This window comes from Melospiza melodia, chromosome 18 (genome assembly GCF_035770615.1).
Source record: "Melospiza melodia melodia isolate bMelMel2 chromosome 18, bMelMel2.pri, whole genome shotgun sequence".
Lineage (NCBI taxonomy): Eukaryota > Metazoa > Chordata > Aves > Passeriformes > Passerellidae > Melospiza > Melospiza melodia.
Window position 1 is genome coordinate 6,813,456 of NC_086211.1, and position 26,352 is coordinate 6,839,807.

At 40.0% G+C, this 26,352-nt stretch overlaps 2 protein-coding genes across 3 annotated transcripts in view; both read right to left on the reverse strand.

Annotated features, from left to right (window-relative positions):
* Positions 1-1,197: 1,197 nt before the first annotated feature.
* On the reverse strand, positions 1,198-4,700 carry BHLHA15 (basic helix-loop-helix family member a15). Of its 2 annotated transcripts, XM_063171853.1 has the most exons (3): positions 3,474-4,502; positions 2,740-2,849; positions 1,198-2,635 (listed from the first exon to the last, which is right to left on the reverse strand). In XM_063171853.1, exon 3 carries the CDS (start codon positions 2,597-2,599, stop codon positions 2,099-2,101), a length of 501 nt encoding a protein of 166 aa, XP_063027923.1. In that variant the 5' UTR covers positions 2,600-2,635; positions 2,740-2,849; positions 3,474-4,502; the 3' UTR covers positions 1,198-2,098. The 2 variants fall into 2 exon arrangements, with proteins under 2 accessions (XP_063027923.1, XP_063027922.1); XM_063171852.1 differs by lacking the exons at positions 2,740-2,849; positions 3,474-4,502 and adding an exon at positions 4,537-4,700.
* Positions 4,701-5,974: 1,274 nt separating this feature from the next.
* Positions 5,975-26,352, reverse strand: part of LMTK2 (lemur tyrosine kinase 2) — a 41,460-nt gene continuing 21,082 nt past the window's right edge. The window contains exons 7-14 of the mRNA XM_063171446.1: positions 22,177-22,310; positions 18,981-19,065; positions 18,210-18,331; positions 16,568-16,717; positions 13,412-16,319; positions 11,723-11,858; positions 11,059-11,307; positions 5,975-9,938 (exon numbers count right to left, since the gene is read on the reverse strand). Coding sequence (XP_063027516.1) covers positions 9,910-9,938; positions 11,059-11,307; positions 11,723-11,858; positions 13,412-16,319; positions 16,568-16,717; positions 18,210-18,331; positions 18,981-19,065; positions 22,177-22,310 — 3,813 coding nt within the window. The 3' untranslated portion in view covers positions 5,975-9,909. The remainder of the gene's footprint in view (positions 9,939-11,058; positions 11,308-11,722; positions 11,859-13,411; positions 16,320-16,567; positions 16,718-18,209; positions 18,332-18,980; positions 19,066-22,176; positions 22,311-26,352) is intronic.

Below are 26,352 nucleotides of genomic sequence, written 5' to 3' on the forward strand. Positions count from 1 at the left end.
TATTTGAAATGCCTCTGGTTGCAGAAAGTCAAAAATACACAGCCCAAGCATTAAACTGTGTATATTTAGGAGCAATACCAGCATACTTGGTTCTTAAAGTGCAATTCTTCATCAAGAGCACTGTTAAAATACTAGATTTTAAACTTGCTGGTTCCTTCTTTCCACCAATGCAGCCAAACAGCAATTCAAACATAACTATCCCACAAAAGCATTCCAGGGATGTTCACTAGCTGGAAACTCTCAGATAATGACCTTTAAAGAATCCTACCAAAAAAATTACCATAATCTACAAGTGCTTGGTCATAGCTGACTGTGTGATACACAGAGCCACAGTTTGCAGTGACCTAGGGTGAGAAATAACCAAATAACATCAACATCTCTTACCTGAGGAGGTGCTGAGTGGAATAACTGGAAGAAAAGGCCTTGTTGTTACTGACTGACCCATTGTGATCAGTGCACAAACACAGTGAGGATTCATTTACCCACACAGAGCTGCTGGTGAATGGAGTAAGATCCAGCACTGTAATGACAAGTTAAATCTCTAAGAAACTCTGCAATTCTTTCATTAGCACTTGAGTATGAGAAGGGCTAAATCACATTTATTTTAATGTGAAAAAAGTTCAGCAACTAAGAAAATTCCAGTTGAGGCAGGATCCAGTAAGGCAACCACATGTATAAACTGTTGTGTTGTTCTACATCATAGCTATGGATTGCTGTGGTGGAGAAAGAGAATTCACATTTCACATCCCTTACCAGCCTGTGTGGGAATCCTCACCTTTCACTCTCAATTACATTGTCATCCCCTCAGCTGTGCTGCAGCAAACTACAAACACATTCCAAACTGCACCGAGCAGCATGATCCTTTTGTGATGATCTGATAAACCCTTCCTCAGCCCCCACTCCTCCTGGACACCCTTCTCTGCTGGAAAAGGACCAAACCATTATCAATCCTAGTGATGGACGAGGTGCCAAATGTTTCCTGTGCCCTCAGAGCACAGAGCAGCAGCTCCTGTTCATGGGCCATGTGGGGAGGGGGATCAGGGACACGGGGGCTCTGTGGGCACCACTCTTCCAACTGAGGCCACTCCAGCCTCAGGTGCCCCAGGTAAGACAATACAAGAGGAAATGAGAGTTCCTCAGTGACATAAAACTTTTTACCACAGAAGGGGATAGAGAGAGGGGGAAAAAAAGAGCTTATTTTCCTTTTGAACAATTTCTGCTTCATTTATTGCTTTACAGTATCAGAATCTAACACTAACCCAGAAAGAACCTGATCACATCACAGGTTTCATCAAGAAGTAATTTAAACTGGCCAGAGCATTGTCTAACTTAAGACTACATGAAAGCATTTTTATCATTGTCTTGGCAAAGTAAGTAATTTGTCCCTTATTCATTATTTGTATTAGAATGGCACCCAGACACCCACTAGAGAAAATCTCTGTGAGGCCAGATGCTCTGGAAACACAGATCAGAACTGTCCTTACTCTAGAGAGCTTACAATCTAAGAAAGCTTTGCAGATGTTTGCATCAACAGATGCTTTTATGCCTTGCAATGTTCAAGATTACCAGGGCAGATCCACCAAAGCTAAAGATCAAGATGAATATTCAGATTTGGTGACCAATTTCCCCTATGTGCCACTTCAGTCACCAAGTCAGATGCTGTCATCAATTTTAATCTTCTCTTTAGCACAGCAGATGAGTCACTGAAAGGCTGGTGAACAGAATTACAGCCAAGATTCTCAACTCCAAGGAACTCAGATGACACAGACCTTAAAGGTTCAACTCATTCTACTCCAGGTGGGATAATTTTCAGAAGTTACTAAATTACATTTTCAAGTCAACTCCAGTGTTACAGGATAGGTTTCCAGACCCTGGCACACAAACACATTCATTATGCTCTGAAAAATTCTGGGGGTTTAAGATAATTTTTTAATGTGCCATATAAACTATAGTCACGAGTTACATGTTCGTCTTTTTAAGAAAAAAGGAGAGACTGGAGGCAAAAATAACCTCTAGGTAATGACATGTATTATGATGTAAGAAGGAAAAACAATGACAGTAGCAGCTGGCAGTTGGTGTTTTGGCTGAAGTTATGAATCTATGTGGAATATTTCTGTAGATTTTCCTCATGGTCATCCTCCCCATGCTGCTGTTGATAATGCTGGTACAATTTGGATCCCCAGGCTCCCCCCATCCCTTCTACTGCTGGGAAGTGTCCGTTGGACATATTGAGTATAATGGAGGTCAAGGATTTAATGTAGTTTTTGGCCAGAGTGAGAGTCTCTATTTTGGACAGTTTGTTCTCGGCCCTCACGTGAGGGATGACCTCGCGCAGGGCCTGGAAGGCGTTGTTGAGCTTGTGCATCCTCTGCCTCTCACGCTCGTTGCTCTCCAGCCTCCTCAGCAGCCTGTCCTTGCTGCTCCAAGCACGCCTGCCTCTGCCTGGGGGGCTCTTGCTGCTCTCCTTGTTCCCCCCATTCCTCCTTTCTTTGCGCCGCAGACATTTCACCAGTTCCTTTTTTCTCATTGCTGGCTCTTCGGAAAACGCTTCTTTGTCAGTGGTTTGCCTTTGTTTCTTTCCTTTGGTTTTAGTCTTCATGTTTTGTTGGATGGACTGGTATTAATGGTCAATGTGCTGTAAAAACATAACACCAATATTCAGCTGGGAGGAGAGCTTGCAGAGGGAACAGAGGGCAAGTGAATGGAACCAGTGAAACAAAGATGCAGTAAATCACCTACTGGTGAAAAACAGTTGCCTCTGCTTTCTTAGAAACAGGCCTCAAAGCAGAGAGGTTTTTCCTTTATCACTGGACAAAAGAGAAAGTGGTCTCCAAGTCGATTGAGTCTTTCTGTAGAAAAGTGAACCACAACTCAAAAACCAGGCAGAGTACAACAGTCAGTGAGGTTTGGTTACACATCACCTCTGTTTGATCTCTTATGCTGTTGTTGTCTCCCAGCTCCTCACTCCCCCACGTTATAACAAAGCCATGCACTACTTCCATGTACATGTGCTGGCTTAGGGGAGTATTAGACAGACCCTCAGGCTCTTACTCAAAGTAATTTCTCCTTGAACTCCTGGTAATTGGTTTTTGTAGGCACAGGTTTCCACTGTGAGAGGAGTCCACTAGAGGGAAACATGGCACACTCTCAGGGAGAAGCTCCGAGCCAGCCATGTGTTTTCAGCTGCAGCATTTCTGTGTTGAGGGCTCGTCCTCAACACACACACACAAAAAAGCACTTCCTCTTCCAACAAAAATCCAGTAATGTCAAGGCTTAACTGCAGTTACTGCCCCAGATCAACAGCAGCAGAGCAGGCTATTTTCCAAGTTACCCAAAAAGACACAGCAATGTTCCTTCCTCTGCATTAGGTGACAGCACTGATATTTTACCTCCCTTCTGCGCCCACATTTTTTTACATCTGAATAAAACAGCACCACAGCAACCCTGCCTCTAACACCAACGGTCAGTGTTACTAAGAGACATTCCCAAAATATGTTCTTTCCACAGCCTTCCAGTTCATGTAGTCAAAGGTCTGCTGTAAACAAAATACATTTTTATGCCGATACTATTGTGTAGGAGCAGTTTGAGAGTTGGTGAGCCAATAAAAAATGAAGGAAAAAGAGGAACAAAAACGCTAGCCCCAGATGTGAGACTGTCCCAGTACAACCTCAACCTTAGCTGGAGCAGGTGGTGCTGTGTCGGCAGGTCCTGGCTGTGCTGTGGTAAACACCCCCTCCTGTCTCGTTTCTCATTTCTTGAAAGCCATGTTCACCTGCTGGCCTTGCACACTGACTCAGTTCTCGGCCTGGGAGGACATCCTGGCCATCCCCAGGTTCCTTACTACCAAAGAGGCAACTTTACCAAACAGGACAGGAATTCACAAAGCAGCTGGGTTAGGGTAGCACCCAGGTGATGACAGCTCTAAGACAGCACCAAGCAGCTTGTGTTGTCGGAGCCTAAAAAACACTGGAGACACACAGGTATCTTCAGAGAGGAAATAGGTCCAAAGGCAAGCACTAGGTTTGTTCTGCACCCTCTGTGTAGCTACAGAAGAGCACAGAGGAGTGGGAGCTTCCCTGCCCAAGCACAAGAAGCACTGCTGGGCAGTGCTGCTGTTTGGAAGAAAACAGCCCACAGGACTTGGTGAAAAGGGGGCTCATGGACACAGCCAGGAGAGAAAACTGGAAGAAGATCCAAGAGAAGGGAAGCTTCAGCAAACTGCGAGAGTAAAGCAGTCTTGAAAACTACAGGCTGGGCATAAGCAAATGGGGAATAATGGGATAACAAGGTACCTAGCTGATAGGCTTGTTCTTAGACTGCTGTAATCTGGAGAAGTAACCTTAAAGAGCCCCAGCTCAGCTGCTGGGAGTCCCAGGAAGGTGTTATCAGAGTGTGCAAGGAGCAAACAGATTGTGAGGGGATCAGGAGCAACAGACTGGAGTGGTCAAGCGAAACCAAAGAGAGCAGCCAAATAACAAGACATTTAACACCCTGTGCAGCCATCCACAGGGCTGGCATCCCTCTTCTGTGACTTACCACTCCACCCGCTGCTGAGAAGGTGCCTGGGGCCCAAAGGGCAACGCGGCAGAGACCCAGGGGAAGCCAGGAACAGCAGCAAGGGCTGCGGGGACAGCAGGGAGGGAACGCGGCATGCGCTCTGAGCGAGGCAGGCTCTGTCAGCAGCAGCGTGCGAGGGGCCCAGCCCGGCCCCGGCCCGAGGAGCCCCGGGCAGCGCTGCCCGAGCCCCGCAGGCGGAGGCAGCCGCAGCTCGGCCGGCGCTGTCCCGGACACGTCGCTTTAGCGGCGGGGGCGGGCCCGGCGGGCGGGAGCTCCGGTGCCTCGGCGGGCAGGGACCCGCACACCGCGCCGAGGGGCCGGGCACGGCCGCAGCGCCCCGCTCACGGCTCCAGCCCGTGCTCGGGGTGCGACAGCGCCGGCGGTGACACAGGGACGGGGGACACACGGCATGAGGAGGCGGCGGGGGTGTCACCCACACTGGGGCAGGCACAGCGCTGTCACCGCGGGAGCGCCGGCCCAGCGCCTCCTCAGCAGGTGGGGTGTCCCCGGCTGCAGGACAAGGTCTGTCGCAGCTCTGTTCTGCATGCTGTCACAGCACCCGTGTGACACAGCCCCGCAGACACAGCACTGCCATCTCTTTGAGAACTCGCTGCTCACAAAGATTGCAAGTTCTCAAATTCTTTGATAATAAGTTCTATATAAGGTGACCAATTTAGTGCCATGGGATCTTTTGCATCTGTTCTCATTAATGGCCACTGCCTTGGTCAAATTTCAGCCCAGTAGTTATATTTTACCTAATGAAGTTAAGTCATCTTGATATCAGTTTCTCATTCCCAGGTCACAACAGGTGCCAGCACTCAACAGCTGCCGCGAGAGGTGGGGGCTTCCACAAGAGCCTCCATCCACACTGCCAGGGCTGCCCCCTCCTCCCCGAGAGCAGGGAACACCAGCACTCCCCTGTCCCCCTGCCCAGCCTGGAACAGCCACAGCAGCTCCCAGGGAACACCAGCACTTCATTTATTTACCTGGTGATTTTTGGTCCATTCAGCACATGCACTTAGATAGAAAAACCAAGCAACTCTTCTAGGAAGAAATTCAGTGAACACTGAGAAAACATTAACCTGTTTTCTGAAGTTATACATTTCAAAAATTCCCATTCTTCCTCCAGATTTCTAATTCCATGATTGAAAGCAAAATTCAGTATTCAGAATGACACTGTTTCTGTTTTAATTATTGCTTCTCTACTGACTGTGTACACACTTTACCTGAAATTCTCACAAGGGTGATGATACTGGAAGACTTTAAAGGTGACTACGCTATTTAGCACGGGATCATCTGCTGGGACTGTGGCTTTGAACTTTTGGAACTTTCTCAACCTCAGGAGACTAATAAATATATCTTACAGTAGAACTACACTGCTGGCATCTGTTTAAAAATGAACAAACAGACAAAGAGATTATAAATATATAACTGTATTTTATTTTTAATATTAAATATTTTTAAATTACAAGCAGTTTCTTGAATCACACTATGCATGATAATCAATATACAGTAGAAATTACAATTTAAAAATGTACACAATTTAAAGACATTTTGACCTGAAATTTCATTAACTATGATATATTGCCATAAACCTCATACCTGTATTAAATTACAATAGGAAAACCTCATACCTATGATTTTGTTACATAGTTTCTCATTTACAAATAGAATTGAACATTATATATACACACACATCAGTACCATTTATCATTTAAGTTACACCTACATCTGTGCAAGTTCAAACAATTTCATAAACAAAACTAACTGTAAGTCATATTCAAGTTTCTGAAAAACAGGCTGCTGGTATTACAAATACTTATTTTCAATAAGTTTATATGATGTTTGACTCTCCTCTAGATTTCTTCCCATTTTGTACCAAAACCATTAACATGTATGACTTAAAGCTGAAGTAATTTTTTTGAAGTAATTCCATTTTTATTTAAGGCTATTTCTTATAAGGCTAATATACTTGAATTCCACCTTTCACCAACTCCAACACAAATAGCCAAGTCACTGACACCTGACAATGCTGACATTTTAGGATAGTGCTTAATTGTGAAAAAAACCTCTTTCTACCAACCAGCCTCCTCATGAAAGATTGAGCATTACATAAAAATCTGCTAAAAATACTGATAAAAAGAATGAGGCTTAAATGGCTTTCAGTAGTGCATCAACAAGGATATGAAAAAACATTTAAATCTGTTCATTTCCATAAATGCAGTTATACACAGTGTATCTGCAGCTGGGGCATTTGGGAGAGTACAGGTGTTCCCACTGAAACTGGACACACTTGTTGCTCTCTTGGCTTCTCACTACAGATCCTGATGTTCAAATAAACCTCTTTAGGTGGGAAAAACCAGATCTTTTAAATACCTTTAGTAGCCAAATTGAGACAATGCCTTCATTATTCAAACAATCCAGGTATTCTACTAGAGAAGGAATTAAGCTGTAACCAGTCCTCATAATAAACCATTGAAAATAGATACATGTACTTCTACAATGGAGACCAGGCTTAAGTAGCTAGTGCAAGAAATTACATAGAATGTAATGAATGATTTGGAACAAATCCCCTCATTATAATGTAACATGTTGGAATTACTGATTCATCTTCATTGTGCCACTTAACTGCCAGGCAGATATTTAAGTATTGCTAGTAGTTGATCAGATCTTTAAGTGTTATTTTTTTACCCCAAAAGATAGTTTATATTATTGCAATCCAGCCTACTGGATTACTGAAATTAAAATTTATGTTTAAGTGATCTGAGTTAAGTTTAAATACTTCTTTCTCTTCATTGTACAGCTAAAAAGGACATTACCTTGCTTAATATCATACACATCTTGTTTTGGAAAAAATGCTCCTTTGGCAATTCATTAGCAATGAGTCCATTTGGACAAAGGAGTAAACTTTTACTTCCTGTGTAAGCTTTTCTTTAAACCCGGGTAAAGAATAAAAATCTTAGATTTCCATCAAGCAAAGGAAATTCCTGATGTGCAAGATAAACATCTGATTTTCCAGAATTACAAGGAACAAAATGCACAACCAAATGACAACATTCTGGAGCATAAGCTTTTATTTAACCCAGAATTATTTTTTAAATAAAATGATTCAAAATTAAGGCTGAACTCCAGGTCTGACAAGTTTTTCACCACGTAAGGCAGACAAGCCCACGTGTTCCCTGCAGACCATTATGGAGTTTCATTCTTACTATGGTGAAAATTTAAAGACAGATAAGGTACCCTAAATCTAGCTGTATCAAGGAGTGTAATGTTGGAATTATGGAGTTCCTAAGCAATAGTTTGTGCACAAGGTCTGTTACCAACATTTTAAAATATTTCCAGTAGTGCACAGCTTCCTTAAACCCTCTACAGTATATACTGTAAGCCTGTATTAAGAACTACTTGACTTTTCCTTCTAAATAATGTTTTGGGAAAGGTCCATAGGAAAATTCAGTTCCTCACTTCATACTGAAGAACAGTTCTGACTAACTCTGAACCTGAGTGCCTCATCAGAAAAAGATATCTCAATTCATTGGCAACTTCAAACAACATTATTAATTAAATCATTCCCTTTTAATCAGTATGGAAGCCATTCTGGTTTAAAGGCTAAATAGCACTGGAAAAAAACTAGTTAACATATTCTTGTCATTTTTAAAACATACTTAAAAATCAAAATTAACACAGAGGTATACAAAAAAAGAAAACATCTGAAAATATCTAGTCCTCCCATCTCCATATGATGAAAATTCTCTGGTGACTGGATCTGGACACAGAACACTTGGACCACCATAATCTCAAGCCCTGCCAAAACAGCCACTAAAATACAAAGTACTTCAGATTTCAGTGCATTTGTATTTTAGTACAAGTAAACAAATACAAAGCCAGGTAAACTGCTTCTATCAGTGTTTCCTACAGATCTGAACTGCATAAGGCATTCCAAGAAGTCAGGGATTTGTTTCTCAACTGAACTCACTTTGGAGTAATAATCAAGGATATCTTTTTCCAAGCAGTTTAGAGGATTAAATCAGCTAAATGCATGGTACAGCAGGAAGGTTAAGCCCCCCACTGTCTTCCCTTCCCTACAGGCTTCAGAGCAAACCTATTGTACTGCAGCCTTTGTTCAGAATGCATTTCAAGATGTACCATGGAGCTCTGCAGACATCTTAAAATGGATCTGGCCCAATAACGGGTGCAGAACTGGGCATTAACCATTAATCAAAATAACATCACCAAGAGGTAGATTTACCACAGGCTTCTGAATGGAGCCCAGATCTGCAGTCAGCAGAAGAATGAGCTTCAAAATTCACAGAATGTACAACTAAAGGGCCAAGTGTACCCAAATCCAGTCTATTGAAATTAGTCTTTATGTAAGATTCATAAATTCCAGAGTTTTGTACAACCAATTTTCCCTCTTCTTTCTCCAAGGCAGAAATTGCAGTAAAAACTGGAAGGCCCTTAACTTTGATATAGTCAGATGCTATTACAGTTTAAGCAGTCAGTAGGATCATATGTAGGAATTAAGAGACATTATCTCTTTCATCTAAAAATTCCAGAGTATATCATATATTCTTTTCCAGTTTCCTATAAAACATGAACACTAACAACCATTCTATAACCATTATCATTTTAGAAATGGTACTGAATATGAGATTTCAGCAAGTCTAACATAATACTCAGAAGTTATGTACGTTTTACGAGTATCGTGCATAGCAAAAGGCTACAAAAAGGACAAATTAAACTGGATAACTGGGCCAATTCAACTTGTCTTGTTTTCCTTGAAAGATTTAAGATTTTGATTCTGTACATCATCAGGAAATAAAGGAAGAATAATCCATAGTGCAATTGTAATAAGCAAAGTAATATGTAGTGATATCTTTTTGAATAAATATGGCTCACTACTGATCAACTATCATTCAAACAGTTCCATCAACACAGCCACCTGTTGCACAGGACAGGTATACACAATTCTACAACAGGTGTATGTTCAAATAGATAATGAACTACATGGAAAAATATAAAAAGAATATTATACAATCTCATACATAAACCAGACTGTAGTGTAATTGCTTTACTTGTTTAAGTTATCTGAAAAATACTTCAAGTACTTGAAAACAGCGGCAGAATCATCTTTCAATGAAAAGCAAAATTGCACTGATTTAAAAATACATTACAAAGTTAAATACACATTCAAATTAATGTCCTGATTTAACATTGCTTTCAGTGTTTACTTCCATTTCTCAGTACTTCTTGATTACCTGTGTTACTCCAGGAGGATCCAGAGTTTAGATAAACAAGTCTCAAACACAAAGTCTATGTGTTTTATGTATGGAGTCCAAGCACATTTAAATGGATTTAATCTTTTTCTCCATCTTCACTGCTTCCTATTAGTAAAAGAGAGGTCATAAGATACAGTGAGATTCTTCTGCACAACCCTCACTTCTTTGTAAGACTCTTGCTAGAACTTGGCATTCTGCTGTTTTGCCCTTCCAAGTTTTGGTTAATTTTTCCCTACACTTTCAACTACTGTAAACATTTGGTTATTCATAGACATCTGCCTCAATCACACAGTTCAATGTCACTTCTTAGGACACATAAGGCAATGTAGGATCTCCAAAATACTCTCTCTTATCTGTAAGTTACTAAGCAGCAAATATTATCTAATCAATAAGCACAATACAAGAACAATACAACTCTATATAACACTGATTACATATTTATAGACATTGACCATAAGCAAGGCTCTGCTATCAGTAATATTTATTTTTAATAATGCAATGTGTTATCAAGATTAATAATATGCCAGACCAATTCAAGTGTGGTTATTTTTGCTTCTCTTAACCCTCAAAAACATATCAAAGGTTAAAAAAGTTTTTGGTTATTGACAAGAAGGCTTGTTAATAAACACTGCTAGTACTCAATATTGCTCTGAATGGATTGTTTGGGTCTCCTAACAAAAGCTATCCTATTCACAGCTCTAGAAAACATGCTGCAGTTCTTGAGAAAATATCAAGAATGCAATCTCTAAAAAGCAATATGAAAAGAAAACTAAACTGTAAAATAAGCTTACACAATAATAGCAGAAACATTATGTTCCTGGCATCCTCATCCTGTGCAACGAAAACACAATTGTGACTTAAGACAGTGCAATAACCAGAATTAATAACTGCCATAGTGTGGCAGGTGCAACAGCAGTGCTGCAGGACTGCAGAGGGTTCATTCATCCAAATACAGCTCTTGGGTTTTTAACACAAAAATTGAGAGCTTGTTCTGTAAATGTTCTACCACAATTTTGTACCAACTTGGACACAAATAATCTCAATCTCCATAGAAAACTATGTCTTAACTGAAACACAAGACCAGACATGAACTTTCGTAGTGTTAAAAATGTACTTCTACATTTGGTATTTAAATAGAACAAAACTTGTTGTATCTATTCCTTTATCTTTACATACCGATTTTAATTTCTATCTTTAAAGTAATTATTATGACTAAATCACTTACCTCCTTGCTCTATATCTGAATCTGTAAGATGTGTAAGAGAAAAGCTTGCCATGTTTGCAGGAGAGATGGAGAATCTGGAATAAGGGGATGAATGTGACCAGTTCTGATCGAGAGTCCGCGATGGTGGAGGTGGAGAGAAGTACTTTGATGGCTGCAGGGGTGCTTTAGAACCAATGAGACTGTTAGCTGCCTTGGAGATAAAGGATGGCTCTGGAGAAGAGAAGTCATCATCCCACTCAAAACCTCCACCTTGAGGAGGGGAAGAAAAAAAAAAAAGTAAGAAAGAAGAAAAAAAGCAGCATTACAGTAATGTCATGTAAGGTCACCCAGAGTTGTACAAGGAGACTGGAAGATTGCATTAACCCCAAACAAAACCTGTGTCCCTGGGCAGGGCTCTAGCCCAGGGAATCACAAAGATTTGTCACCCAGTTTGGCTGCCTCTCAGGCAACCCTGGACACATCAATATATAAAGAACCAGTATCACATCCCAGCTTTGCTCCTCAGGACCAAGGGACTGAGCCCAGCTGCAATGTGTGCTTAGGATGCAAGATTGAAGCCAACATGGTCCAGTGAATTTACAGATCACACAGTTTAATGACTTCTCATAAAAGGCTCTGCATCAAACAGTCTCAGCCCCTGCTGTGTATAAATATATTCATGTACCTTCTTCATCTGTTGAGCTTTCTGAATTTGCAAATCTGTTTAAGTAACCAGGGCTGGAAGATGGAACAGGAGAGCTGCCAGCACCTTCCCCATTCACGTCTATCCCATGGCTTCCCAGCTCTTTCGTTGGTGTTTCCTAAGGCAAACAAAGCCATTTTTTGAACTCTTTTTACACACAATGTCTCCATGCCTTCAGATGCCAGTACCCACAAATACACTTCCCCATCCTGCCATCAAATGGAATTAAAAGGTCTGTAAACTGCTACAACAACACAACAAGACTTTGAGTTCCAGATTAGCACATGCAAGTACTTCTAAAGAAAGCTGCATCAAATCTATGCTAAAACGCACACAGGAAACTACTATTTAAATATTATTTACTATATAAAATGGTTTCATATTTGTAGGAACAAATACCTTCCAGCTGAAAACAGTTCCCATATCAGCTTAATGTGGGTAGGGGTTTTTTTCACTCTTTAATAAAGCCTTATCCCAACATTTAATTTTTTTTTAATCCCCTAATCATGTTCAGGATAAAGAGCCAGACTTTGTACAGCCGGTATTGGAAGCAGCCAACATTTTATCAGTTATTGTAATAAAAAGTAAAGAGTTCAACAATCAAGAACAGTTTAAACACAGCTGATTTTTCCTTCCCCTCTGACAAAAGGATTACTATTCCACAGGCTGCCTAAACACAAATAAATCACCTATGTTTTCTATTCCAAAACAGTTAACTATAATATTAAAGTGCGTCATCATAAGCAACATTTCCCAAGCTTGACAATGTGACTTTTCTTTTAAACTCACTGGACTAGTTCAGTTGCCATAATGCTAAAATGCAATCCCCTCTGTATCCAGTTACAGAAGTAAAAAATTGATAAAGCTGATAGGGAAACAAAAGTAACCTTGAATTTTATAAGCAGATCACTGTGTCACTGAACATGAACTCCACAGGATTAATAAAAATTAGCATTACCATCTAAATACTGTTCTTATCTTTGATTATGATCTTAGATAAATTTACCTTAGTGCTAACTAACAAGATTCAGAGTTAGGTTTCAGTTTGAGTTTTGGGGTTGTTTTTTTAAATTTAATTATTGACTTTTTTCTTTCTTCCTTTCTTCTATAAAGCATCTTAAAGACTTCAAACTCATTAAACAGATAAGCCGTTTTTATAAAGCTGCAACAATATTCTGTCAAAATAAGATAATTAAATACTGTCCATAGCAATGCTGTCTTGCATATTCAAATTAAATACATGTTATAAACAGCAGAAAAACATCACTAAAATTTGTTTCATTCAGCACATGCAGTCAAGGGTCCAACAGCAAAGGAGACTCATGATTTGGAAACCAAAGCAAAATCCACCTTCAATTCAGATTAGTGCAGCTATTCTACAGTTTAGCAGCACTAAACTGTACCTAGCCAAGTCACAAAGTTCTCTTTTCTTTATATATAAATATCATTCTTTTACATACATAAATTCTTACAAAGCCTTTATATATTAAGAAAAAATAACCTACATCATGAACAAGCTGTAACCCTGCCAAAACAAGAACAAGAAAGGTTCTTTTGTAACAAGGTTTTCCAAATATTAAGCAATTTATTCAATTCCTCCTTGTTTAAACAAAAAAAAAAAAAAAAGGCAAGACAACAAAAATTTTACTTAGTAATTAAAAAGAAAGGTACCTGATCAAACAAATAGACTGTCACATCATCAAAGAATGTTACAGCCTTTTTCTCATCTTTCCAAAGTTCAGGCTGCCTTTCATTAAGAGGTTTTGGAAGTTTCAACAAGCTTCTCAAATGTTTTCCATCATCTTTTTCAGTAACTATCTCAGGTACTTGATGAACAGTTTCATCTTCACTGTCAGAACTCAGACTATGCATATGAAAAGTCCTCATGTCATCCTCAGAATCACTGTTTTCATCTTCCTCATCTGCATCATCACCATCTTCTAAATCCAGCATCCCAGCCACGCTGAGTTTGCCGAGGTATTTTCCTTCAATATCTGGCTCTTTCAGCTTTTGTCCTTCCATGTGATAGAAGGACTTCTCACTGTTACTCAGATCTAAAGCCATGTTGTGCACAGGCTTTAAGTCTCTGTGTGAAAGGAGCTCTGAAGTGTTCGTGCCAACACAAGAGACACTTTTATGGGAAGTCTCAGATAGTTTTATTTCATCCCTTAGGTTACCTTCCATCACTATTTCCAGGGAAGTCAGAGCTGCCTCAGCCCACTCATCAGGGCACCCCTGCATCCTTTCATCCATCTCTTGGATCTCTAAATTGTGGTTTAGTTCCAGTTTTGAGTTTTGATTATCATCACCCTGGTAATTCCTCACATCACACGCTTGCTGTCTCTCTTCAAAACCAGAAACCTCTTCAGTGTGATTGTCTCCTCTGTTGGAGGAAATAACACACACAGTCTCTCTGGACAGATTTACAGACTCTTCTGGCTTTTTATCTGGCTCAGAATCATTATCAGAGAAATAGGCTGAGTCTCTATAAGAGTTTTGATTTCCACTCAGAAAAACCACTGGGGTTATTTCTAAATTGCTGTTCACTGCATCCAAACAAGCTGCTGCTTCTGACACAATGATGACTGGATTAGAAGGCAAAGCACTGACACTGTTCTCATTCACACACAGAGCAGTTTCCACATTGGAAGTGTCCTCAACAGGAACATGGGAAGTCCATTCTGGAGATTCCAGGTTTTCTGTTTCATAGCCACTGTCAGCAGGTTTATCTGGTGGCAAAAGTTTCTGAGGACTTTGAGCCTGTAAAGATTCTAAAACCTCATTTACATCTAAAGAATCCAAAGAATCAGGAGTCTCTAAGGCTTGTTCTACAGTTTGTATAGGAGATGGGCTGTCCTCCAAAAGACTATCCTGACTGGTACAATCTGAAGCAGCAACAGAAATTGAGGTCACCTCTTCTGGAACATCCTTACAGTTCTCAAAATGATTTGATGTTTCTTGTATTTCCTCCAATAAACATTCATTTTTTTTAATTATGGGAGAACTATCTTGCACATTTCTTTTCCTATCTTCCTGATCACTACATTTTTCTTTGTTATATGTTGTTTCATCAGACTTGAAAAGCATTGCCTGTTTCATCTGTGCATCACACTCATCTGTTTCAATAGCAACACTGTATGGACTGTTTCCAACATTATTATTTTTGGCATTATAAGATAGCTCTTCCTGACAGAGAACATCGGTGTTACAGGACATGACTTCATTCACTTCTACATTTAGAAATGTCTCCTCATCCTTCAAAATAGGAAGATTTGCACAGCTATCAGATGAATTATGTGCTGTGGGTGGACTAGAGGATGCCTGCATTTTTACAGGAGTCTGAGACTGGGAACTGGGATCTTTACTCATTGTCACTGGGTTAAAATTTTCATCTTTCACTGTTCTAAGACTTTCATGTATTAAAGAAAAGACCTGTGCATTTTCAGCCAGCACAGGGTCAGGCTCTACAGAGTTTCTTTTTGAGGTTTCTAATATATTTCTTAGAACATCTTCTGAGTACTGCCCAAAGTCACTGCTGTCTTTTTTAGGCAATAACCCTGTTAATAAGTTTTTCTCTTGAAGAAATAAGAAGTTATCAGACAGTTCTTCTAAAGTTACCAGCTCTGACTGGTTAGAGATATTTTCACATAAGGAAACAGTTTCATTTTCAGAAGCATGATTAGAATGCTCCTTCTCAGAAGAGCCTACTGCCTTTCTGGCATCTGTGTTAGAGTTCAAAACAGCTGGTTTAAAGTCTTTAGGAGAATCACTTGTTTCAGCAAACCCAAGTATTTTTCTATTTGTCAATTCTTCTGCTCTATCAATATCATTAAATATACTCTGGAAAGGACTTTCTGGACTATTGGCAGCAGTCAAAAATTCCTCTTTAGGATCTGTATTGTAGTGGAAGAAGTCCCCATCAGTACTAGATTCTTCAACATCAAGATCCCTGAGAACCGTGAAATGAGAACTTTTTTCTTGTACAGCTTCTTGATGATCAACTTCTGTGGTTAATACAACTGATTGGTTATCAAAATTCATGCTGCAGCCACTTCCTTTCTCCTCTAACTGGATATAGTAGTCATTTCCAACAGAAAGTTTGTGTGCATCAAACACAGGTAACACCCCAGGGACAGCAAGTGATGCCTCTTGACCACTTCCATCCTGTGCTCCTGGTCCTTGCTCTGAAAGTGACCTCTCAAAAACCTCCACTGGATAGAAAATACTTGTGTAGTTCATGGCTTCATCAGGATTCACATGACCACATTCATCAAAGTGATCATGTTTAGCTGCCTCCCAGATGTACTCAAAGCTCAGCCCATGGCTTGTTTCAGTTACTGTCAGAACCTCCTCCAGCTCGTGGCCAAGTCTATCTCCTGTGAAGTGATCCAAGATTGGGAATGCAGAATTACTTGCTTCTCTGTTTGAGGTGTTTGGTTTCAGAGCATTCCACTGCTGCTCAAAATCAATCTCTGAGTCCCTCTGGCTCTGCATGCGGAGGTAAGTTAAGAGTCTGTGCACTTCTTCTGCCGTCGGTCTCTTTTCTGGGGGCAGCCAACAGAACTGCAGAACTTCATACCTACACAAATAAAAACATTTTCAATAGATTTCCCACTGAAAAGGAATTTCTAGAATTTAGATACCTAACATGCCTCAGAGTACCAGTATCACTGGCAGAACTTCCATCTCCAGCACATCCCCTTACTCCCTTTACCTAGGGTTTGTTTGCTGAGTTTCCATGTAGCCATTTCAATGTTTAAGAGAACTGAGCCATTTCAGAAACTTCTTCAGCAGCTTTAAGAATAAATAGAAACACTCAAAGTTTACCATCTATCAGAGTATGGCTGCTCCAGCCGTGGCTTGAAGGGTTTAACCTGCTTCTCCTTGATGACATGGGTTAGGACCTCCCTGTCAGAGAAGTCTGAGTAAGGCCGAGCACCGTTCTCAAACAGCTCCCACAGCGTCACACCCAGGGACCTGCAAAAGAGCAGCACAGGATGGGCACTCTCAGAACTACTGTAGAGTGGCTTTTCTCAGAAAGGATATGCAAAGCATAACTGGCAAGGAGAAAAAAATACTACTCCCCATTGTCTCTAGAATAACTTCAGAACTTATTTCATTTTGACAGAATGCTAAAACCCTGAAGAATAAAGTTGCTTGAAAGCAACAACAATGAAGACAACAAAATGTAGAAGGTCTCAAATTATTTGATCATGGAAAATGCCTACATATAATAAAACATTACCTTTTCAACAATTTAAAAATTAAAAATATATTTTTTTTTACTATAGTGTATAGAAATAAGATTAAAAAACCTTACAGTTAGTCCAATAGAAGAGAAAAAGCTTTCATGAGAAATTGCAGTTATAAGTCAAACTGCTAGAAAACTCATCTTTCTTCCAGAGTTCATGGAATTCTTTATTGTCAAGCTGCAGTGGTCAAAAGCTGCCTCTGTACTGTATCCAACACTAATCACATTTTCACTGAGTACAGTCAATGCTAATCTTTGGGGAATCCTTCTGGGCTCAAAATGCAAAGTAACTGACTCTGCACATAGAATAACTTAGATTGGAAGGGGGGTCTGGAATCATAGAGTTCAAACCTGCTCAAAGCAGCTCTGCATAAGAGGCACTGAAATACAAACTGGAAACCTAAAGGCCCTGGCTGCTTGCAGTCCAGATGAACAGTATGAGCAGAGGAAGTTTTTATATAATTTCTATATACCCCACTCGCTTTCTGCAACTCTACTTTTAAAACACCAAACAAACCCAAGTTTACTATTTAACATCCTTCAAATATAAAGCAGGAATTAACTATAATGCTTTCAGAAAGGTTAGCCTAATCCACAATTTCCACTATCCAAATTTCTTGGGGCTTGAGAATTGAAGTGGAACTTGGCTATTGCAAAAATGTTCATCCTCCAGAGTTCACCAGCCATTGTCTGTCAGCTCTTTGGCAGCAGAAGCCATCAGTTAATTGCTGCTCTCAAATGCTCCAGCAAGAACACAGCATTTTAATTAAAATGCCACTGTTCTACCAATTGAACTTCATCAGGCTCTAGTAGGGATTATCTTTTTATGTCACTCAGAGCTACTTATTCTTGGAAAAATAATTTACCATTTCTTTATAAATATCTGAAGTTATTTTTCATTAATAGAAAATGTTTATTAATTAATAACAATTAATTAATATAATTACAAGTTATGTTTTTTAATTAATACAAAATGCTTTTGTTTATTACTATAAACACCTATTATTCTGCTAAACATTTTTGCTTGCTCCAACTTTCTCTCAACAGATTTCTAAGCATCTTTCCAAAGCAGGATATAGTTGCAGGTTTACAGTGATTAACCTACTGTACATCTGATGCATCAGGCTAATTCAAATATTATTTATTTACTCCTTCATGTAGCATTTGAAAATATGTTCACAGATGTCTCATTGAAATTTCTTAAAGCCTTCTACATACCATATGTTACTGTATTTATTTTGCTCTGCTGATAACAGTCTGTCTTGAAAACTTGTTACTAACTCAGGTGCAGTCCATCGTAGAGGAACAAGTTTCTTCTCATCTGTCTCAATATAATCTTCCTAAATTATTGATGAAAATGAAGAAAAAAAAACATAAAAAGGCTGAACATATATTGGATCAACTTCCAGACAGTGACAGTCCTTTCCTTAATACATTTTTCAGTGATGCCTATGTAAAAAATTATAATTAAAAAAAATAATCCTGTTTTCCCCATGTAGCAGAGAATAATGCTATGGAGGAAAGCCATTCACTGGTCACTGCATAGCAGAACACTGAATGCCAATTTATTGTTTAAGGTTTGGTACTTACAAAATGTTTTAAATAATGTCCTTAATTTTTCACTTTATTGATATACTTTAATATTTTGAATATTTTCATTACGAAACATTAACTTTAACATTAACTTTTCTTTCAAATGTATCCTTAAAACACATTAAAATTAGTTTGTTCCTATTGTAGGACCACTGTAAATAGGACCAAAAAAGGGTAGATTTAGCAGAAGATTCCAGAAGCAAAAACTCTACTCATCTCTAGAAAGGTACCTATTCTGATACATAAACTCACTACAGTTATTTGCCACTAATACTGTGAAAGTTCATTATTCAAATAAAGGACAATCTGGTATCAGTCCACAACTTTCAAGCACACTTGCTGTAACCTTGGCCCCTGAATCCTTTAAAAAAGTGGTCCATGACAAGATTAACTCACCTTATACCTACTGAATCCTATACCATAATCTCCTACTTTGACATTTAAGTCGGATGTGAGGAAGCAATTCCGTAGGGCCAAGTCACTGCAAATGCAAACAAACAACCAGTGAGACAAACCAGGAGGTTTCCAATGCAAATTCAAATGGGTTAACACAAGTTTCAATTCTTAGAACAGTCAGGTCACAGTTTGAAGTATCAAATGAAAAACCACAAAAATTATTTTTTAGAGACTTAGATTCTAAAAGTCAAGGACTTATGCAGAGTTACAGGTTAGAGTTGCAAGTACCAGGAGCAGATCAGTAACACAGACAGTGCTGAGCACTCAGCATCCACTCTAGATACAGTTCAGCAATCTCTGTGCATGAGCTACAGGCTGATCCCATAGACCCAAACCCTGCTGGAGGCTGAGGCAAGCTGGGTGCAAGCAAGGTGTGCTCCTGGAGCTCCTGCAGCTCCCTGATCCTCTTCTGAGCAAATGAAACCAGTCCCTGCACTCTGAAAAACCAACTCACAAGCAGTGCAAACCCAAGCACAGGAACTGGGGAAAGGAACTTCTAAAGTACAACTCTGATCTAAACCAAACATCAAGACAGTTTTTTTGTTGCTTACATTTTTATTAAGTTTTAGAACCTACACATGCCAACAATTGATTCCCTATCTCACTGGAATACTGTGGTCACTACAGTTCTATACAAACACTCATCACCTCCAGAAAAAACAAACACTGATAGGGTTTCTCCTTAGAGAGGATGTATTGGACAAGATTTCTTTTCTGGTCAGAAGGCTGTGATTTCCCTTGGGCACTCCCACTGCTTCAGAGCAGAATCAGTTTAGAGCCACAGAGCCACTCTGCATTCTGGAACCCAAAGAAAACTAAACACAGTGACAAGGCAATCCCATTTAAAGCTTTCATACAAAACCCTGGACTATAGTCCTGTCCTGTATAAAAAAGTTCAAGCTGCAGTCACTTCTCTAGAGCAGTGGTGTAGAGTCTTAAGCATTCAAACTACACAGAGCATTTCCATGCAGTTATTGCATTCTGCTCACAATCCTCTCCTGGAGATTACGTGGGCTGTTCACATGCTCCAGTGATGTCACCCCCTAGCACTGCATGGCTTGCATTTTAACTGCCATAAGCAAAATCTATCAGCAACCCAGATGAAATAATAATTACAATATCATACTGAGCAACCAGTAATATCTTACATCTGCAGTTAAGTTCCTCAAGTAACAAACCCATACATTACATGTGAGCCAGAACTACAGTCAGTCTTTGAAAAAGACCAACAGAAAAAATAATATATTTCATAGAAGTCCTCCAATAAACAAATCACAAAGCTCTTGAATAGACACAGAATTTGCTTCCAGCTTCTACCATAAACCAGATCACAAAAACTCATGAACCAGCACTGCTGCTGTAATAATACAAAGAGACAGTTTTAGGAAGCCCATCATGCAAACTCAGAAATTTATGCAAGTTTAATGAAGCTGGAACTGTGGCTGCGACAGCAAAGAGCTCAGCAGACTAATTGCTCAAATATTTCACTTTTCAGTTTCACAGAGGGGACTAGGCAATTAAGTTCCCTGGAAGAACTCTACCTTTCCTTCTGTTGGCTTAAAAAAAGTCTCTGAGGTACAAATGGTCTGAAAACCACAGCCTGTCTGCTACAAAGACAGATGATGATGTTTTCCTTTCCAGAGTCATTGAACTACACAGGTCAGAAACACATCTATAACCTTCAAGTATGTCCCAGAGCTTGCCAAATTGTTTTATACTATTTAAACAAATATCCTGGAAGAGAAAAATTGTTGGCTGCTTGAATTTACCACTAACAACAAAATCACTGATGCTGGAGCTTTACCACTTACTCTGACAGCATCAGGATAGTGTTGCTAGAAGTAAACATTACAATGAGAATCTTGCAGATCCACAGATTAATTATTTACCAAGTTTATCTGTATTTCACTAAGAATGTACTGTTAAATTGAATACCTACAGAGCCATGGTGCTGCAAGACAAGAAACTGATCCCTCTGTTAGACAGGTACAACTGGTATTACCTTCAAGTCATTTGAAATTGTTAAATAGGTTAAAAGAAGAGTTCTGTTCATCAGCCACCAGCTGAGTCCAGGCTTTGGGGCTTTTTCAGGGTTTTGCTGCTTTTTTAAACCTGCACCTTTTAGGACTTAGGTTTGAGAGTTCATTTCTCCCTGAACACAAGACCTCTGCCTTCCCTAAGCAGCAAGAGGCTCATTAATAAGCTCCAACACAAGCTCCTGCCTTGCTGAAAGGATGATGCAAGTGCTGGTTCACAGCAGAGAACAGACTGACAAGGTAACTGTCTTGTGGCATCCAAGGTTTCACCATAAAACCACATTTGGAGAACAAATATTCTTTGATATTTTAGTCATCTCAGAGGTTAATAACTTCCAGTTCCTTAATACCTTTACATTTAAAGCAAAAAAAAAAAATTTGTATTTTTTTGGGCAACTTGTTCCATGAGTGAATTTTCCCAGCCTTTTGCAACTGCTACCATTCTTTCAGTATTCACTACATTAACTTTAATTAAAAATAATGATATTAATTAAAAATAAATCTAGCATTTCCCCTGATGGGAACAAGATTTTTCTCCTAGCATGATTACTTTGAAATGTGCCTACTTCCTTTAGTGAAGCTTTAAATGTCACATGAACAACATCAGTGAGAGAATTCCCCTTTCAGTCAGATTTTCCTTCTAAACTCAGCTTCCTCCTTACTGCGTTAGAAAGGGGTTTTTTTTCCATTTTTAGTCATACAGGTAACATTACCAAAGAAGTTCTAAATTTCTACAATCTAATAAAAATTCACAGCCCATACAATTCACTGTAACTGAATTTTAACATCCCTCCTTTCACAATAAACGAAATTAATTTGACTTGGCCAAGAATTAATCAAACAACTCCATGTGGACTGGCTTGGCACCAGGTTGTGTTCATGGGCTGCAAACCCAAAGAGCAGCTGATCAGCTTTCAGGCAGGTGGAGCTGAACACCACAGCCCTGCAGCTCAGTTAGCACCTTCATTAGCATCACACCTCGTGCCTCAGGCTATTTCACACGTTTGTGCAAACACAGCCTTCAGCACCCCAGGATTTAAAGAAAACAGCCAGGTGAGTTTCAGAGTGCGTTGGACAGACTGGCATTTCTCTGAGCCCACCTGTGCACAAAGTTGTGTTTGTGCATTACAGCGAGGCCAGCAGCAATCTCACACGCCATCCTCTGCAGCAGCATTATCTGAGACTCTCCCCTAATGTGCTCCTGCTCATTGCAGATGTAAGTTTTCAGGTCACCCTGTAAAAGAAGTTGAAGATATTTATTAGCCTTATATATTGGTTGAATCCAAAAAAATTATTTTTAATAAAGATCCAACTGACCACCTTACTTATTTACCACATTTATGCTCAATAAAATAAAGCTCCTCAAGTTTCCAGTCTCCATAAAGGATCTTACAAAAGTCATCTAAGGCATTTGGTATTGTCCTGAAGGGTTTTTAATCTAATCATTTAGTAATTAACATCCTAAATCAGACTGCCACATAAAACCTGTCATGCATTAATAACTTCCATTAAAAAAACAGAGTTTGATGAGCCTCTGCTTTTAAATGAGATGAGTTTTCAAGTGCTCCAAATCAGCAAAGCTGTCTGTCTGGAAATTTGTAAGGGGCTGGAAGGGAGAGACTAGAGAAGAGAGTTTCAGACATTGCCAGCTCACCAGCTTTCTGTATAAAAAGCATGGTAATAGAGCCCATTCCAGTCAGAGAATTCTGATGATGGCAGCACTTTTACTGAAACCAGGCAATGCTGAGCAATAGATATGTAATTAATGAGCCCACAGAAGCACTCCATAAATTACTAAAAAAAAAGCTTTGAAATAGAGGAAAATAATTGAATACTGTCCAAACATTCAGGAAATGGAAGACTTATGTAGTAAGAGAATCCAAGCAAGGGAAAAAACAAATTTCTGATGCCACTGTTGTTCATTTTCTCACAGTTTGATCTTCAATCCACCAGTCCTGTATTTTTGTTATTTAAAATATAGACTTTCTGAAAGGTTAGCAAATTATTTTAAAGACATTTCTGTATTGAGACTGCACAGTGTATATCACAGCTTGTTTCACCAGCATAACATCCTGGGTTTTGTCCATGCCCATTGTTTTCCCAAATCCTGGGCCAGGAAGTTCTTGCCAGAGCAGAGTTCCAAACAATCAGGAAAGGAACAGTGTTTGTAACACACACGGGTTCCAAATGACAGACCCAAGGAACACAAGCCCTGAACTCCCTGCTGAGCTGACTGTAGGTGGCAGCAAGAGCCTGAAGAAAGTCAGACTCTGAAATTGTCATTCATTAAAACAGCAACTGCTTGCTTAGGGCTTGTCCCAGGTGGATTAAGTTCCTAGGATGCCTGAAATGCACCCAGGAATTACTTTTTAATTTTTAAATACATTAGCAACAGCAGTGCTGTGTGACATCCCTTATTTAGTAAATTATTCATGTAGGCACATATTTTTGTAGGAAAATGGACTTTTATTAAATCCAGCACCTTGAAACATACTGGTTCTTTGTTCCCATTCTGGTCTAATTAAGGCTACAATCAAGGTTAAAAATATAAAATAGGAACTTTTGGTATTGCTCTAAAAGAGCATTGTACCAAACTGGGGTGAACCAATGCTCACACTCAGGGGCTGAACTGCCACAGTGAGCAGTGACAGATGGGCAGCAGCTCTGCAGGAAGGGACCTGGGAGCTCCAAAGAGCCCTGAGTGCCCTGGGAGCAGCTCCTGGGCTGCACAGGCAGGGCCAGGCCCAGGGCAGCTCTCAGCACCTCCTCAGATCACACACAGCCTGTGCTCAGAGCTGGCTGCCCCAGAACAGACACACTGGAGCAGGTTCAGAAAGAGCCACCAGGACAGTCAGGGATCAGAGCATTTCCCCATCAGGAGAGGCTGAGGGAACCAGGCTCACTCATGGAGAAAGACTTCAGCACAATGACTGCCCAGTAGAAGTTATTAAAGTCTAAGCCAGGCTCCTCCCTGGATGGAGGATGAGAGAGAACAGCCATGAGCTGAAACATGGACAGCTCAGACTGAGTGTAAAGAAAAGAATTTTTCACATAAGGACATGAACAGAAGTGCAGGCTGCCCAGAAAGAACACACAGTTTCCATCCCTGGATGTTTCCAGGATTCAGCTGGACAAAGTCAGAAATCCAGTCTGACCTCAGGATGATATTGCTTTGAGGAGGAGGCTGGAGACCTCCTGAGCTCCTTGCCAGCCTGAATTATCCTATGATGCTTCCCTGCTAAAAGCAGACAGTAGCAAAACAGCAACATTATCCCTGCACTATTTTGAGAGCCACAAAATGGCCCTTTATTGACAGACTTTTTAACACAGTAAATATCAAAGGTTATATATATCTGAATAAATGCAGTTCTGCAAAATTCACTGCAGAGATGTCTAAATATAAAAAACTCAATAATCATGCTTGAGGAAGGCTCTACTTTCTCTCCAACCTCCTCTGCCACTCTGCCTTTCCCCTCCTCTCCTGGGATTCCATGAAGAACTAAATTTTGCCTTTCTTCCCATCCTTCTCTGTTCAGCCATTTTTGTAAATTTTAATACACTTTTTCTCTGTAACAGCTGGGGCACACTTACAGTCAGTGCTCTCTGGCAGCTTTTTGTTTGTGCAAATTCCACACTGGGTTCATGTGAACACTCAAATGGCTGACATGACTTTCTAACCAGAAGGCACTGACAGTTTTAAAACTGATGGTTTTAAAAATGTGAAGCAGTTACCAAACTACATCTACTGAACACATTCTACCAAATTGTCATAAACTGACACATCCCCCCTTTATTGTTAAACCATACACCACTGATAAATCTGCTCTTTGGCTCATAGCCATATTGGCCATGATCATTAAATAGATTCCCTGAACTCTCTGATTATGATGTTTTCATTGCAAAGATTCTTTTTTGATTAGAACATGCTTTCAAGGGGCAGTAATTAAAAAAAAAAAAACAATCACTGCAAACAGGCACCTTCCCCTAACAGCAACATCCCTAAAGTAAGCTACAGAGCATTCCAGGCAAATACTGCATCCTGCTGATCTCATCTGCCCAGGGAATTGCTAGTCTTGAAGAATTTCTGTAAGAATTTGATAGGCAAATCAGCCTCACAACATACATGCAACTTCCACATTTGAATAACTTTCCTTTTACTCATAAATTATGTCAATCCATTAGAGGATTTGCTGTGCTGACAAAATGCTGGCCACACTCAGGGCTGAGTAATATATTAAAGTTAATAAGACAGCAACCACTATTTTTAACCTGGCATCATTCTGCAATGTTTAACAGTGAACAGTTAACTATTCATAGCAGGCTGCACCAATATACAACACAACTAATATGGGCAAAGGGGCTGTTAGACCTTTTTGAGCATTTCTTTTTATATTTACTATTTTCTAAATAATTTTAACACAGGCAAAGCATAGAATTTAACAGCTTAAATCACTTATGTGCAACTGACTTCTCTTGTTTCCTTCCCAGCTCTGCAAAGCAAGGGATACAGAGCAACTCTGGTTACATTATAAAATAGACTTAATGGTAGCCAAAACAGTTCTTGCACATGCAACCAGCAATCTTGTGTAACAGAAATGGATCAGGAGTTTCTGTGGCCAAGAAAACAAGCCAGCCAGCCTGCCTGACATTCAGCATTGCCACCCTGACAGCTGTGGTGTCTCTGCACTACAGTTTCCAGTGCCTCTGATCAAAACCTTCCAATGCCAAGGAGTCTGGGAACTGATAATCCAACAGGGCTGCCTGAGCAGCCAGACAAGGTCAGCTGGCCCTAAAAAGGCTACAAATCCAAGCAATAGAAGCAGCAATAGGAGGACACTGTGATAAGCTATGCATTTAAAGGAGTGTGAATAAAACAACCTCTGTACCCTCCAGACTGAGCTGGTCAGCAGAACAGCCACATTTTTGTTACTTAGTATGCCAAATTTGCTAAACAAGGTCAACACTGCCACGTGAGCCTCACAAGAACTTACCACCTGAAGATACTGAAACTCCCTATCCAACACAGCTCATCTTCTTGCCATGTTTTTTCAGAACTACTGAATTCTTAAATACACAGGGGATTAAAACAAGCTGACTTTGCTGGATCTACATAGACACCACCCAAACATACAGGAAAGAGCTTTAGCTGAGCATTAAACCACTGGCAGCTGAACAGGACCATGGTTCTCATCCTCCCCACCTGAACAACAGTCACCACAGCCACTGGAACCTTTAGTCCACCCCTTCAGTTCCACCTGCCCTTATGCTTTTTCTGC

Excerpts from the sequence above, each read along its gene's own strand:
- BHLHA15 (XM_063171852.1), bottom strand. The coding sequence starts at position 2,599 with ATGAAGACTAAAACCAAAGGAAAGAAACAAAGGCAAACCACTGACAAA.